Source organism: Dipodomys merriami, unplaced genomic scaffold, assembly GCF_024711535.1.
Source record: "Dipodomys merriami isolate MVZ:Mamm:240054 unplaced genomic scaffold, mDipMer1.0.p SCAF_55, whole genome shotgun sequence".
Taxonomy (NCBI): domain Eukaryota; kingdom Metazoa; phylum Chordata; class Mammalia; order Rodentia; family Heteromyidae; genus Dipodomys; species Dipodomys merriami.
The window spans coordinates 461,826-477,611 of record NW_027206124.1 but is presented as its reverse complement, the minus strand read 5'-3'; the positions used below and the strand labels follow the sequence as shown (position 1 = coordinate 477,611).

Sequence of the window (15,786 nt, the reverse complement as noted above, 5' to 3'; positions counted from 1 at the left end):
TTTATTTAATTTACATGGAAGTGTTCTCTTTACCTATAAACTTTTTCTTTAGAATTTTAAGCCAATCTTTTTAGTTACTGAAGTGTTTTCTTCTTGGTAACTTCTACTTTCTACATGGCACAAGCATCCCATTCAAGGTTGCTTATTAAACTAAATTAGGAGTGGGGCTGTGGTTCAAAGTGTTAGAGCACTAGCCTTGAGCACAAAAGCTCAGGGACAGTGCCCAGGCCCTGAGTTCAAGCCCCATGACCGACAAAAAAAATGTTTGGGGCTGGGAAGGTGTCTCAGGAGTAGAGTGCTTGCCTTGCAAGCATGAGGCCCTGGGTTCGATTCCTCAGCACCACATAAGCAAAAAGAAAAAAGCCGGAAGTGGTGCTGTGGCTCAAGTGGTAGAGCGCTAGCCTTGAGCTGAAGAGCTGAGGGACAGCGCCCAGGCCCAGAGTTCAGGCCCCACAACCGGACCCAAAAAAACAAAAAAAAACAAAAAACAAATTAGGTGCCCTGGAGTACCTTCTTTTTCAGCTGGTGGAGCTCCTTTGTAACATGTTGCAATTGTTCCTAAAACCCCTGAAAGGCCACTAAGTCTGCTTTTCCTATTGATCCCTCCTCAAATGAGCACAAGTGGAAGACATTAGAAGGATCTCTTGCTTTTCCTTAAGGCCTAAGAATAACAGCTACAGGTAGTATACAGTGTTCCATTCTATGATTGTAAGTTATAGAGTAAGATGTATAAATGGTTTTCATTGAGAAGGGAAATTTCTAGGAATAATTTCCTCTAACATAAGTAGAATTACTGATCATCTGTCAAATGTAATTTGAATTTATGTTCTTCTCTAAATGAGATAGAAATATAACTTTAACCTATAGTACACAGTAGTTTTGCAAATTGGGGATGAAAAAAATTAGAAACCAAAGAAGCCAAGAGCTGAGATCTTTAGCCCACTGTCCCCTCCTTTACCTTCATCCTTCCATCCATTCATCCTCCCTTTGTTTTACTGGGAATTGAGCCTAGAGCCCCATGCATGCTAAGCAGTCACTCTATCTCATGCTAAGTCACTCTGTCTGCAAAAGTCTGAACCTACTGGTCTACAGTGTGGTCTTGTGTGCTAGTAAAATCTTAAATCAGGTAAAGAGGTATTAGTGTTCAGTCTTTACTACTTTATTAAGTAGGAATGTTATGTGCATGTGGGAGAGAGAGAGAGAGAAAGAGAGAGAGAGATGAGGGGAAGAGAGAGAGGAGAGAAGAGAGAGGAGAGAGAAAACACTCACACACTAGTACTGCAACTTAAACTCAGGCCTGGCCACTGTCCCTTAGCTTTTTGTTGGTTTGTTTGTTGTCAGTCCTGTGGCTTGAACTCAGGGCCTGGGCACTGTCCCTGAGCGTCTTTTGCTAAAGGCTAGCACTCTATCACTTGAGCCATAGCGCCACTTCTGTCTTTTTCTGTTGATGTGGTACTGAGGAATCGAACCCAGAGCTTCATGCATGCAAGGCAAGGACTGTACCACTAAGCCACATTCCCAGCCTTGTCCCTTAGTTTTCCACCCAAGGTGTACTCTCTACCACTTGAGCCACACTTCCATTTCCAACTTTTTGATGGCTAATTAGAGATAAGAGTCTCATGGACTTTTCTGCCTAGTCTGGCTTTGAAAGGCAAGCTTCCTGATAGTTAGAATTAGAAGCATGAACCACTGTTGCCTAACTACTAGCTTTTTAGACTGATGATAAAAATGTATCAGCATATTATCAATGGTATAATCCTGGTAATCACTGCCTCCCTCACGTTTCTCATTTTTACTGCTATTAACAAAAGTTTCTTGCAGGGTTTTTATTTTTATAGTAAGTTCTTTTTTTTTTTACTATATACATATTTCATAGTTTTGATAAAAGCACAATATAAGCTAGATAGTATGGCTTACTCCTGTAGTTCTAGCTACTTGAGAGGCTAAGAGTGGGAGAATGATGGTTCAAGGCCAGCCTGTGCAAAAAGCTTGAGAGACTCCATCTCAATCAATAAAAACATGGGGCATAGTGGCCCATGCCTACCATCCCAGCTATAAGTGGAAGCATAAATAGAATTGTGGTCCAGGCTAGCTCAGGCAAAAAAAAAAAAAATGAGACCTTGTTCAAAAAGTCAACCAAAACCAAAGAGACATGGCTTGAGTAGTAGAGTGCCTTAATACATTCCTTAATGTATTAATACCTTAATACATTCCTTAATTCATCCCTCTTTGTCTCTGTTTCTGTCTCTATCTCTCTCTTTCTCTGTCTGAATTTCTGACACACACACACACACACACACACACACACACACACACACACACACACACACACACACACACACACACACACACACACACACACACACACACACACACACACACACACACACACACACACACACACACACACACACACACACACACACACACACACACACACACACACACACACACACACACACACACACACACACACACACACACACACACACACCCTACCTTTCCTTTGGATCCAGAAGAAGCCCTTGATTACTTTTCAGAAGGCAGAAATTTTCTCTGGATTTAATTTATATCTGGTTCTATGACTGTACCAATTTCTTTATTTGTCTGATTCTATTTGCTTAACTATAAATTAGCAACAGCAGAATTTTAGCACCAGAATGCTTTTTAGTAACCTTTAAAACCCAAACCTCTCACCTTATTACTGAGCAAATAAGACCCAGAGAACTGTAGTATTTACTGAAAGCTGCAAATATAGTACTTCTCACCCTGTTTGGGTATTGTGAAAGTCAGTGGCATCTGGGATAATCCATTATAAATTGTACAGAACTAACCACATGCAAAGTGTTATTAACATTTTTTGTAAGAATTTAAAGGGAGCCTGGTGCCAGCGACTCACACCTGTAACCCAGCTACTCAGGAGGCTGAGATCTAAGGATCACAGTTCAAAGCCAGCCTGACAGAAAAGTCCCTGTGAGACCAATTAGCCACTCAAAAACTGGAAGTGGAGCTGTGGCTCAAGTGGTAGAGCACTAGCATTGAACACAGAGAGGCTCAGGGACCATGCCTAGGCTCCATAACTGACTCCTCCCCCCCCAAAAAAAAAAAGAATTTAAAGGGAATGCTTAGGATGTAATAGTACCATTGGTAAGGCAGGAAGACTATTTTGAGTTTTCTCTACATTAATATTCAAGCCTGATAGTCAAGAAAACAAGAACTGCTGCATCTGCTCCATTAATGGCTGAAGAAAAGATTTTGTATGCTGTGAGCTTTCTGGTGAATTCTTAACCAGTGTTCTCATATTGTTGGAATCACTTGTTATCTGTGTAACTTAGATATTTGACTTGCAAAACAGCCATGCTTTTGCAATTCAAATATGATTTGAACCCAGATTTTGTCAAAATTTCATGTAAAATAAGTACATAACAAGCAAATTCATGTGAAAGAAGGGAGATTGAAATAGCATACCTCTAATACTAGCACTTGGGAGGCGAAGTCAAGAAGATTCGAAGTATGGGCCAGCCTGTGCAGTAGTAGAGCCTGTCCAAAAAATTAGTTAAATAAAATCTGGGAATTTTAATAGAGTTAGCTTTTTCTTTTTTCCATCCTATTTTCAGAATAGCAAAGTCTAGAAGCAAATTTTTGACATCAGCCCTTTACCTAATTTAAATTGTTTAATTTAAATAAGTCCATTATTTAAAAAAAAAAAAAAAAAAAAAAAAAAACCTCAGGTGACAGTATTTCACCTGTAGACCTCTTCTTTTTTTTTTTGGTCGGTCGTGGAGCTTGAACTCTGGGCTTGGGCTATCCCTCAGCTCTTCAGCTCAAGGCAAGGGCTCTACCGCTTGAGCCACAGCTCCACTTCCAATATTTCACCTCTATAATCTTAACTACTCAAGAGGCTGAGATCTGAGGATCCAGGTTTGGCAGCCAAATCTAAGAAACTGATCTCCAGTTAAGCAGCAAAAAATCCAGAGGTAGCGATAAGGCTCAACTGGTAGAACACCAACCTTAAAGGAAAAAGCAGCGGCCCTAAATTCAAGCCCCAGTATTGGTATGCATGTGCACATGCACACACACATATTACTTAATAACCACACACTGAAGTTGAGGATATGCCTTGAATTATATCTTCCCTTTTTTACACAGTGAACCCCAGTGAAGTACCATGGGAAGGGATTTTCACTTTACTCAGAAAACTTGCCATGGTATAATTGAACCTGGAGTCAAAGGTCCAGATCAAATTTTAATTCAGTCAAAGGATACTTTTATGAAACAACAGCAGTAGTAAGCAATAGTAAAATGATGTGTAAGAACTTGAAGTGTCATGTGGTACCTACTAGATGACACATTCTGCCTTCTTTTCTGTTCAAAACTCAGAGTAATCATTTGGGTAGGGCCATAAGAGAACCTCCACAAAGCCCTAGGGTTTATTTCTGTTGCTTCCTCCTCTCATTCACTCTCCATCTTCCTCCTTCCTTCCCATTCTCTCCTTTTTTTTTCACATGTACCCATGCCTACCTCATTATCCCTCCAACTATGCTTAGGTGATTGCCCTCTCATGTCTTACTTCAAACTGGCATTCTAAAGGAGTTGACAGCCCAGATGTGTGAAGCCTTCTTCATGTGCACTGATCACTTTTCTTCTGTAGTCTTTCAAGTTCACTGCCTTCTTTTCTGTTCTAGGTTGGAAATTAAGTCCAGTAGTTGGAGCTGTATATGGCCCTGAGTTATATGCAGGTAGTATTTACATTTTCCATTTGTGCTGTTTAACTATAACAGCATCTGTGGATTTTCATTTGGCTATTCCTTGATCATCTTTCTGAATTTTTAAATCTTTTTTAATGTCCCCAGCATCCAGCTTTCAAGCAGATGTGTCTCTTGGCAATGAAGCGGCTGTGCCCCTATCAGGAAGAGGGGGTATCAACACCTACATTCCTTTAATCAGTAAGTAGCCTATGTTGACCTGGCATGGGCTTTAACTCTTGTGTCTAAAAACAGTGTTATGCTAATTGGCTGGGGTTTTTCTGTTCCTAGAATAATATATAACTGGCAAGGATATACTCTGTGTCTGTGTGTGTGTGTGTTTCGTGTGTTCCTGTTCATGTTCCTGGGGCTTGAACTTGGGGCCTGAATACTGTCCCTGAACTTCTTGTTGCTCAAGGCTAATGCTCTACCTCTTGAACCATAACTCCACTTCTAGCTTTTTGATGGTTAGTTGGAGATAAGATCTCACAGACTTTCCTGCCTGGAATAAGTCAAACCTTGATCCACAGATCTCAACCTCCTGAGTAGCTAGAATTACAAAGATTACAAGTGTGTGAGCCATGGGCACCCAGCCTAAAGATATATTCTTTTTCTTTTCTTTTCTTTTCTTTCTTTTTTTTTTGTTGGTCATGCTGGGCCTGTCCCTAAGCTCTTCAGCTCAAGGCGAGCGCTCTACCACTTGAGCCACAGTGCCACTTCCAGTTTTCTAGTGGTTTATTGGAGATAGGAGTCTCACATTCTTTCCTGCTCGGGCTGACTTTGAACCGAGATCCTCAGATCTCAGCCTCCTGAGTAGCTAGGATTATAGGCGTGAGCCACCAGCACCTGGCCAAGATATACTCTTAAGAGGAGTGATAAATACTCCTCTGGGATCTTCCTAACCAAATATTAAGATTGGCACAAAACAAAAATAGTTGGAAAAGGAAAAGTGTGGCCTGACTCCAGTGGTAATGAGTTCAAGCCCAAGAACCAGAACAAAAAGAAGGAAAAAAGAGTATGAAGAATATTCTTGTACTTGCTACTAAGGAAATTAAAAGACATGAGCCTATGAAAAGTGTATTACTTATTTCCTCCCAGTGGTGTATCCCATCAAAGCACCACCACCCATTTTCTTGATTTTTTTGCAGCTCTCTTACTGTCTCTAAGGTCACTTTGACCTGAACCTTTTTACTACAGAAGAAGGCATACCTAAACAAGTCAGTGGATGTGGAATCAATGTCTCTGAGTGCTTTCTAAAACAAGGCACCCTTTGAAATAGGCTCTTAGAAAATGTCCACCTCTTAAAGGACACAAGTTATTAGGAAGGAATGCTTTACCTCTCAACTTAGATTTCAGATTAAAATATTTTAGAAAAGGGATGGCATTAACAAATGAACAGAATGTCTAAACCCTATTATGTGCCTTGGAAATTGGCACACCTTGTAAAATACAAGAAGAGCATTATTTTAAGGAATAATTATATTCATATAATAATGTTTGGAAGCAAGATTAATAATTGGCTAGTGAAAGAGCTTATATCTATTTGAATTAAACTGTCACAGAAATTAAAAGCCTTAAATCTTACCATGGCAGTAGTTTCAGAGCTTCTTACTCATTTCTTATCAACTTACATTGAAATGGCAAAATTGGGAAGGAAACAGTAAACTCATTGAAGATTTGTGATGAATGAGGCATGAAATGGGTCACTTGCTCATGTTGGATCTCTTTCCATTTCTTTGTGACTCTGAGGCCCAGATTAGGAAGTGTATGTATGCTGTATATTTAGGAAAGATTTCCATCTTTTCCATAATTATTTCATAAGCTGTGAGTGTATACCTGCTGTAGAATGTAGATTGAAATTTCTGTCATATTTTGGGTCTCCCTTTAGTTCCTGGCTTCCCTTACCCAACTGCAGCCACCACGGCAGCCGCTTTCAGAGGAGCCCATCTGAGGGGCAGAGGGCGGACAGTATATGGTGCAGTCCGAGCGGTACCTCCAACAGCCATCCCCGCCTATCCAGGGTAAGTGTTAGATGCCAAAATCACTGTGTTTCTACAGTAAGCAACTGGACTAAAACAGAATGCCATGGTCTTTTCATAACTTCTGGGACATTGCCGTGCCACAAAAATGAATAATGAATATGTTCAAATTCATGGAATAGATGGCAAGAAAGAACTAAAATACACCATCATCAGAATGTAACCAAATGTCAATTCATTACCTAAACCTTTGTTTGGCTACCTTAAACGTTCATGGTGAGCGCTTAAGACAGTAGCCAGACCGTCCTGTGTTTACTAGCAGTGTGTTGGCATGGTTCACTCAGCAGTGCACGGATGTGGATTAACACTACTGCAGAGAACCAAGAAAGGAGCTGGAGATTGTAGTACCAGACTGCATCTGCTGTGTTCCCCCTCCCACCACCCTGTGCTGGGGCAGAGGCTGGCATATGTGCCTTCCCATGTATTCACTGCCTGGGTGGTGAGCAGCAGAGCCAGTTACCCACAATGGATTTGCTTTCTTTGTAGGAAACAGGTTAAAAGAGGTTAATTCAAAGATGAACCAAGTCCAATTGAATCAAGGGAGTAAAGGAGAAGTAGGAGGAATTAAGCTGCAGTTGATGACTGAGTCTGGTAAACAGCTGATACAGCTGAGCATCCTTCACCTTTTGATTTTGTGTGGAGGATGTCTCATGCAGTGGAATGATTCCATAGCAACAAATAAATCCTTTGTTATCAAATGGGGAGAAGGAGGGAAGATGGCAGATTTGTTTTTAGTTGTTTCTCCAGGTCACTCTAAAATGTGTATTTTTATAAAAAGTAGACTTTTATAAGTTAGTTATACCAAGGTCTTTTTCTCTTCAAAGATGTGACATTTCTCTTCTTCATCTTTTCTCTGCCTATGACAGATTTCGTTTTGTTTTCCTATAATCTTTTGGAGCAATATAAATAGTGGCAGAAAAGCTTATTAGCTGCTACTTAGTCAAATTATAAAGGGAAACAGCCTCTTTCATAAGTCCTTTTGTGACAACAAAATTGGCTTCACCCAGAGGTGTACTAATTTACCATTCATTCATTCATAGACCAAACGGACATACGATTAGGAGTCCTCCATGCCACAGAATAAAAGCATTTTTTTAGACAAGGCAAGTATGCATGCTGAAGTGGGCAGACTCAAATAGACCCTGGAAGGGAACTGCTTCAGAAAATAACTTTCATTTGCAATATATAGATATTTAAATTCCATGCATTCCATCATCTCCATCTTCTACCATGACTTACTTTTTAATTTTATCTTTTTTCTCTCAACTTGACCTTTGACCTTCAACCTCTGACATCTCTTTAAAGAAGTGAACAAAGGCACAGTGTTTTATCAAGAAATATTTGAGTATGATACAAAGATGAACCTTCTGAAAGTTCTACATGTTAGGAAAACTGCTCAGAAAGCATCTTCCATTTCAATCTAAGAGTGTTTACTGTCACATTTGCAGAGAGACTGTTCAGAGACACATGTTACTCTCCTTATTTTGAACCTTCATTAGTTACTTCATAAAGTGGTTGAATTCATTCCTGTTTGGCATAGGTCATTTTAGTATATTGGCCAAATTTGAGTCAATTCTCTACCAATGTCAGATATGGTATTTAATCACATCAGTTTCTTTGCTTTATATTGAACACTAATTTCTCATATTTTCTTTTTTAAAACTAAACCACCTGTTTACATGGAAGATGGCAAGGAATAAGTCCAGTATTTTATGGGGAATGGCCTAAAATTGCTTTCAGCCTAGTAAACTAACCCCATCATTATTGTATTCTAGTCTCCTTACAGCATTTAATATAGGGAATATTGGAATTCTTCTAGCATTTAGGTGAATATTCCCATTAAGTGACTTGACTCAAGGCAAAATTGAATTCGTTCTTGATGTGAGCACCTCTCTATGGAAAAAATTTTTAAATCTCTGCATATTTCCTCTTACTGAAACTGCCAAGGATTAATTTGTTACCACCTGGTCTCAGTGCCTTCCATTTTATCAGCCTTCTCATTATACATATCTTTTTTATTAGCACAGTGGAAGGCAGATTACTTTCTAATATCAGACTGTAACTGATAAGACTTAGCTAACAAACATCAAAGACAAGTTTTATTTGTCTGTTACATAGTACAAAGGCATAGCATATTTGAGATACTGCAAGTTATGTTGTATTCAAGTTAAATATATGATTTGGTGACCTTACTTGGTAGTTCTTTTTGTATATAAAAGAAAAAGTAGTGGTGAAACCTTAACCTTGTTTCATTGAATAAAAAATAAACACATCAGCTAATATAAAACAGCCAAATCTTTACCTAATAAACATGAAGAAGAAAATTTTTATCCTTTAGCTGTACTACTGTTTCATTCTTTTGATCTCAAAAATAAGACTTTGGGGGAAATCTGTATATACAAAATAGCTTAAAAGGTTGGGAATCTATATTTTAAAACTAACAGTGTATAGTGTTGCTCTGGATTTAAGGAGAAGAAAAGACAAGGTATTGACTGATACAAATTCATTGTCTAAGCAGGAAGTAAACACTTGTATTTCTAAATAGCTGCCTTCTCAGTTTTATTCTTTTAAATAATATGGGATGATCCTTGATCATGCCCAGAGCTTCAGCTATTAGTTGTGAGAATTCCACAAATACTCTCATTTCAAAAAAGAACCCTTAAAATCTTCCAATACTCCTTCCCACTCTGGATTATATTGTTACTATCTGGGATCCCCACTGCACCTTTCAATTCTTGGACCTTGGACCAATCACCTTAACCTTTAGCTCATTATCTCTGCTTGTGAAAGCAATGCATTGTGGGTATTTTTGGTTGTTTTGGTTTTTTGTTTTGTTTTGTTTAATTACATTTCTCTGTTTACTTTGGTCAGAATTGATTGACTTGTTTTCCCCAGGTGTTGCATTGGTTCTTAAAAATGCTGAATAATAATACTTTGCATGCTTGTGTGATCAGCCAAATCTTATCGCATGTCTAATGTGCAGGGTAAAAAGCAGGTGATGTATGGATATCAGAAAAATATTGCACTTCACCATGAGATGGAAAACAAAATACTAAACATAATTTTGAAACACTCTTTACATATAGACCCTGCCCTAAAAGAATTTCTTTTGACAGGGAACAGGGGATGGGGGAGATTCTTTTTTTTTTTTTTTTTTTTCATGTTAAACCCCTCTCCACCTCTGCCCTTTGTAAGCTCTTTAAAGAAAAACTTCCTCCTAGGGAAAACTTAACTTTAAAAATACTCCAGATAAAAATGTTGATCTTAACAAACCAGTAGGTTTTGGATAACTGTAGGCCCTCCTAAGAGTGCTGTTGATTATTTTAGTCTTTCTAAAGTTTCTAGACAGCCAGGTGGTTGGTCCTGTTTTGCACACCCTTAGCTCTTCTAGCATGTCCTGGAGCTCTGTAACACACGTGTGCACTCACACATTTGCTCACCGACTCGCCATGGCCCCACGCCCAGGTTCCATATTCATACATCACCTGCCTGTGTAGAGCGCATGTGCATGCTGCCGTCCTCAATAACCGGAATGTGTTTCTGTTCTTTTGTTTTTTGTTTTTGTTTTTGTGTGGATTTTCTGCAGTGTGGTTTACCAGGACGGATTTTACGGTGCTGACCTCTATGTAAGTACACACGCCGGGGACTTCTCGACCCCATCCCCTGACAAGCCAGCCTTTTTTTTTCTGTTTCTTTGGTTTTTTTGTTTGTTTGTTTTTTAAATATAATTTATTTGATTTTTATTTCCTTTTTCCTTGTGGATATATATATATATTCATATATTTAAGAATGCAAGCATGCTTCTCTGCCACTGCGCTTGCCCCTGGGTGCAAAAACTAAGCCTTTGGGTTTCCTGATCATTGCGAGGGTCAGTCTACTGGACATATTCTTTTCCCTTCCCTGTGCCCACGATATACTGTATATCTCTTAATCTATCTTTGAGATGATCAGCAGGTTTAAAGTCTTCTGTTACTGATGTATCATTTGCATACATAAATAACAGGACTAGCTTAGCCTTGGTGTACAAGTTCTACCGTTTCTGCTTCTGTTCTCATTTCATATCCCTGTTTAGATCATTAGACCTTTTATTTACATAGATAGCAATAAACTTTGTGAAGGTGTGCTTTCTGATTTTTACCTACTAATAGAGAAGATAGGCTATGAAAGAAACACAGAAACTAATGCCAGTGGAGATTGTGTAGTAATGAGAGGACACTAGTCTGTATTTAAAACCTATCCATACTCAAAGGTCCCAGAGCCCACGAGTCTCTTTTCCTCAGGAGCTGGCAGGGAGAAACAAGCAGTGTAATTAACAACATAGAGTTGCAGTCATTCAATTATCCTACAGGATTTGTTGATTCCACCAGCCACAGTCACCCGTAACCCATTATTCATTCATCTGCTATAGCTAAAATCCATTATTGATTTGTTACATACTACTTAAAAGTAATCAAACTGCAAAAAGGAAAAGCTTTTTAAATTTTGAAATCTTTTATTAGGACCTCTCCAAATGGCCATTTTCTGAATGTAAAGATAGTCTAGTCACCAAAATCATTAAGAATTCTATAAGAAAAATTAGTCCTTACAAATTATTCTGTGGGGATAGATTATCATTGCCTAGATATGTTTTCTCTACCTTTAGCTTCCCAGTATCTATGAGAGGACCTTTTGATGAGCCAGAATGTACTCAGAGGTTTTCAGGTAATGCTGTCCTACAAGGTCCACATGACTCTGCACCTGTGCTATGTAGTAAAGCCTTCAAAATATGCCTTAACAACTACTTACAATTTGGTCCAATACTCTAACCTGATAGACATGCTTCCTAGATTGTAACTTCCCAGAATTATTCATACACCTAATGCATATTTCATTATCTCTCTTTGTATGTTAATTAAAACCCACATCTTTCCTCAGAATGTTTTCGGCAAGTAATGATACTTTTTTTCCCATCATGTTCACATTTAAATTTGAGGATTGGAGAAATTTGTTTTACTCTTGACACCAAATTGCACATTTTTTAAATACACATTTTTATTTATGATATTTTTAAATACACATTTTTATTTATGTACATTCTACCATATGTATTATTCTCCATATTCTCACAAATTTCATCTTTATGTTATTTGTTTTCTTGAAATCTGGTATGGTAGAGTGGGCTTTTCCATTTGAATTATCTGTAAAATTGTTTGTTTTTTTCTCTAGTGTCTTATTTAGGCATTTTTCCTAGTTTTGTCTTGATAAATACCACTTATTTTCACCTTGCTAAGTCAACCAACTGAGTATTTGTTATGGCTCTTTCATTTCCCTGTTTTACAACATAAAATTTTATTGAGGTTATTTTTCTGAACCTGTCAAGAAAATACTCTTGATTTATTTTAATTTACTAACCTTATGGAACCAAACAAGTAATTCACAGTAATTCAGTAATCTGGTCAAAAAACATTTTGGTCTCTTATTGATTAAAGTACTTAGTGGCAATATTATTACTAAGCCCCCTAGTGAAAATCAAGCATTCATTGAGGCAATTGTTGAGTTAAGCCTACTCTAACTGTAGCTGTTACACCAGCTAGTCCATATGGGAGAGAGCAAAGGATGCTTCTTAAAAACTCACAGTAGTTTTGTCTTGAATATGTCTACTTCTCTGTTCCTTTCTCCATCTGTAAAAGTCTATCAATATATGCTTAGTTCTTTCTTCCTTAGAAATACATATTAAGACAGAATGAGTGAAGTCTTTATCTCATATAAAAAGTACACTGAGAGCAGAGCTTGAAGAGAAGACACAAGACAGAAGAGTTAAGTGCTGGTTTTGTGTACATTAAATTGTTAATTGTGGAGGATTTCTTATGATCCCTTTTCCTGTTCTACTCTTAAGCATTAACTTCTGATAGCCACTTTTCTTTCTTTGTTTCTTTAATAGCACTGTCCTCTGTGAAGATTTGATATAGCACTGTGTCCATAGAGTAATATAAAGACCTGCCAGGATAGGGCTGGGGTACGTGGCTCACAGATCATGTGTCTACTATTTCTTCCTTTCTCTTTTGCCCAGTAGAAAAGGCATAGTTCACCCTAATTTACCTTCTAAGTGGGGCAACAAACTGCTCCAAATTTTCATCCTGTGAAAAGCATGCTTGCATCCAAAGGAAAGAAAAGGCTGGTGGGCCCCATAGTGGGCTTTTTGTATGATTGTTTTCCTTCCACAGCTGTGTTTTTTGAACTGCTCTTCCTGTGTTCTGTTATAGAATAGTCTTACAGGAACCAATCATTAGCGCTAAAATACCTCAGGTAGGAGTGCCAGTGTGACCTGCCAATCAATCAGATTGTGGATTGCAGTGAAAAAATTGAATTATACTAACCATTCCAGCTCCACGTTAGAGATGGGAACAGAGGCTTTTTTGGACAATCAAGACTTGTGAGCGTGTGATCTAAGCCCTGCTACCTCAGCAGTGCACACTGTCACATCCCACACATTAAGAGCACTTTCTCCAAATTAAGTGCTCCTGTCCCACTGCCACATATCTGCACCAGACGTGTCATATGCACTGTCCCATCACTGCTGCCTCTCGTAATTTGTTAACCACATTTGCCTATGGCATTTAAACTTGTCTTTCATATTGAAGATTTTAGCAGAAAGGGACATTTGTAACTACTGTGAAAGAAATGTGAAAAGGAAGAAAGTAGAATTCCACCCAAATAGGACTTAAAATTTTGAGTCCCACCGGGTGCCAGTGACTCACCTCTGGTGGCCGAGATATGAGAATTACAGTTCAAAGCCAACCTGGACAGAAAATCTATGAGATTCTTATCTCCAATTAGCCACCAAAACATTGGAAGTAAAGCTGTGGCTCAAGTAGTAGCACTAGACTTAAGCAAAAAGCTCAGAGATAGCACCCAGGCCCTGAATTCAAGCCCTAGGACCAGCTCATGTGTGCACACGTGTGCCCGGGCACTCACACACACACACATACACACAAATACAAATAAAATAAAAAATTGAGTCCCCCAAGAGGCCCTACAATGAAATACTAGTAATAATTGGACTATACTATGCTAGGTAAATTTGAAGTTAAAAAATCTAAATATGCTGGGACTCAAAAAACTAAAGGAGTATTTTTCTCACCCTCTCTTCCTCTCACCTGAGTAGATCAGTGAATGTCTTTGGATAATGAATAATACACTCTCTGTAAGGAGGTGTGCTGATAGATGGGTGTGAGATGGGAAAGCCAACAACTTCTTACTCTAATTACTTTGTGTGGCTACTCAGTTCAATTTTGAAATTGAACTAATTTGGAGAGATGTGGAATAGTAAGTATGTGAAAAGTTTGATTCATTAAAAATCATATCCATTACAGAAGTGATGTCAAGGATACCACATTAAGATAAAATTCAAATACTACTTTACCAAGTAGATAGATCTCTCAGTCAAAAAATTAGTAATGATAAGTTTTTGTGTTCCTATCTGTTATTTACATTTACTCAAAGATGGCCACATTACCATATAAGAACTCAGTGATGTCTTCCAGAATGGTAGTTCTCAGCTGGAGTGGAGAGGCAATTAGGGAAAAGAGAGAGCAAATGAGGTGATTCCAAAAGGCTTAGTATTAAACCCTTACTAATTAGAATAGATCTCTGCTCTGATGATTTTAGTCAGTACACCTACTCACCTCCCCTACCTAAATACACATACACACACACACACACACACACACACACACACACACACACACACACATACACACTCACCTTGCTCTGTTGATCTATGCACTACATGGAGATAATAAGCCTTCATTTTTGTCTTCTGGTCTTGAAATATACACTCTCCTCCTCAGTGTCACATGTCATTGTCTTTCAGGTAGAAAGAAGGTGTCTTGACATCACATGCTCACCAAAGTCCTGTTTTAATGTAAACCTAAAGCAAAAATATAATGAAATTAAAGGCAAGGGTAAAATTAAGATGAGATAAAGGTCTATCAGTGTAAGGTTAATAAAACCAGTGTGAGTTAAACCTAATAAATAGGCAGATAAAGCTCAGATACAGGAGGAACAACATTTAGAACTCTTCTATTTTGTTCTAGTTTAAAACACAGCCATAGACTGTGGAAAAATACTGTAGCTGGCTATGGCAACAGTATAAGGTTAACTAGATGGTTAAGTTGATTCAGCACAGAGTAAGAATCCCAAGGAGATGACACTAGGCATGGGAAAGAGGCTTTCCTTTAACAGCTTCAGAAGTCCTTGCAGAAAAGGATCTCAAAGCAACAGCATTAAACTAGAAAAACAGATGTGTTAAGAGTAGTTGAAAAATAAAATTTTCAAATGCAGGAAAGATTTAAGAACATTGTAAATCAGAATATGCAGTTGTTGCCAAAAGATGAACAGACAAATGAGTACTGTGGGTCAGGCAGGTTGAATAGGAAGCGATGCAGCATTGGACTGCTCCAGTTGGGAACCCTAGGTGTTATTGAGAATGAATTACAAAAGAATTAGAGAGTAATTACCTTTCAAGGGGCATGTATCTATTTGAATCAGGATTAGCCAGCCAAATTTAGGCAGCTCTCAGAGTTCCAGAAAGCTGTCCGTGTGTGCCCTCCTACATTAGGGTGTGCTGTGGCCATGCTAATCCCCATTTTTGTTTTATTTCAAATCACACACAGATAGAATCTGCAAACTGCTTCAGATCAAACAGGTCTGATTGTGTGTAAATACATATGTCCTTTTTAATTTTTATTATTAATGGTTGCTTCAGTTTTGCATCAGTGCATGGTTAAAAGCAATACACATCAGCTATTCATGACTTCATATCTCCAAATGAATTATTTCTCCTCTTTTTTTTGTTTGTTTGTTTGTGCAGTCAGCTGAAGAAATGTTAACATCTCACTCTAAATCTCTCAGTGGAGTCTCTGTTCCCTTCTCTGATATAACAGATGGGTTACTGCTTGTTATAATTATTAACATTGTGGTGTGGGTCAGGGCTGGGTGGGCAAGATTTACTCTTCCTTTGG

At 38.4% G+C, this 15,786-nt stretch overlaps 1 protein-coding gene across 23 annotated transcripts in view; it reads left to right on the top strand.

The window, feature by feature from the left end:
* LOC138811691 (RNA binding protein fox-1 homolog 2) overlaps window positions 1-15,786 on the top strand; it is a 245,889-nt gene that overhangs the window by 217,901 nt on the left and 12,202 nt on the right. For 7 of the 23 annotated variants that reach the window (XM_069999398.1, XM_069999397.1, XM_069999414.1 and 4 more), the window contains 5 exons: window positions 4,686-4,739; window positions 4,854-4,948; window positions 6,624-6,766; window positions 10,371-10,410; window positions 15,636-15,712. In XM_069999398.1, coding sequence (XP_069855499.1) covers window positions 4,686-4,739; window positions 4,854-4,948; window positions 6,624-6,766; window positions 10,371-10,410; window positions 15,636-15,712 — 409 coding nt within the window. Of the gene's footprint in view, window positions 1-4,685; window positions 4,740-4,853; window positions 4,949-6,623; window positions 6,767-7,824; window positions 8,069-10,370; window positions 10,411-13,026; window positions 13,070-15,438; window positions 15,471-15,635; window positions 15,713-15,786 lie in introns of those variants that run through there. The other 16 variants (XM_069999400.1, XM_069999399.1, XM_069999403.1 and 13 more) reach the window with 11 other exon arrangements.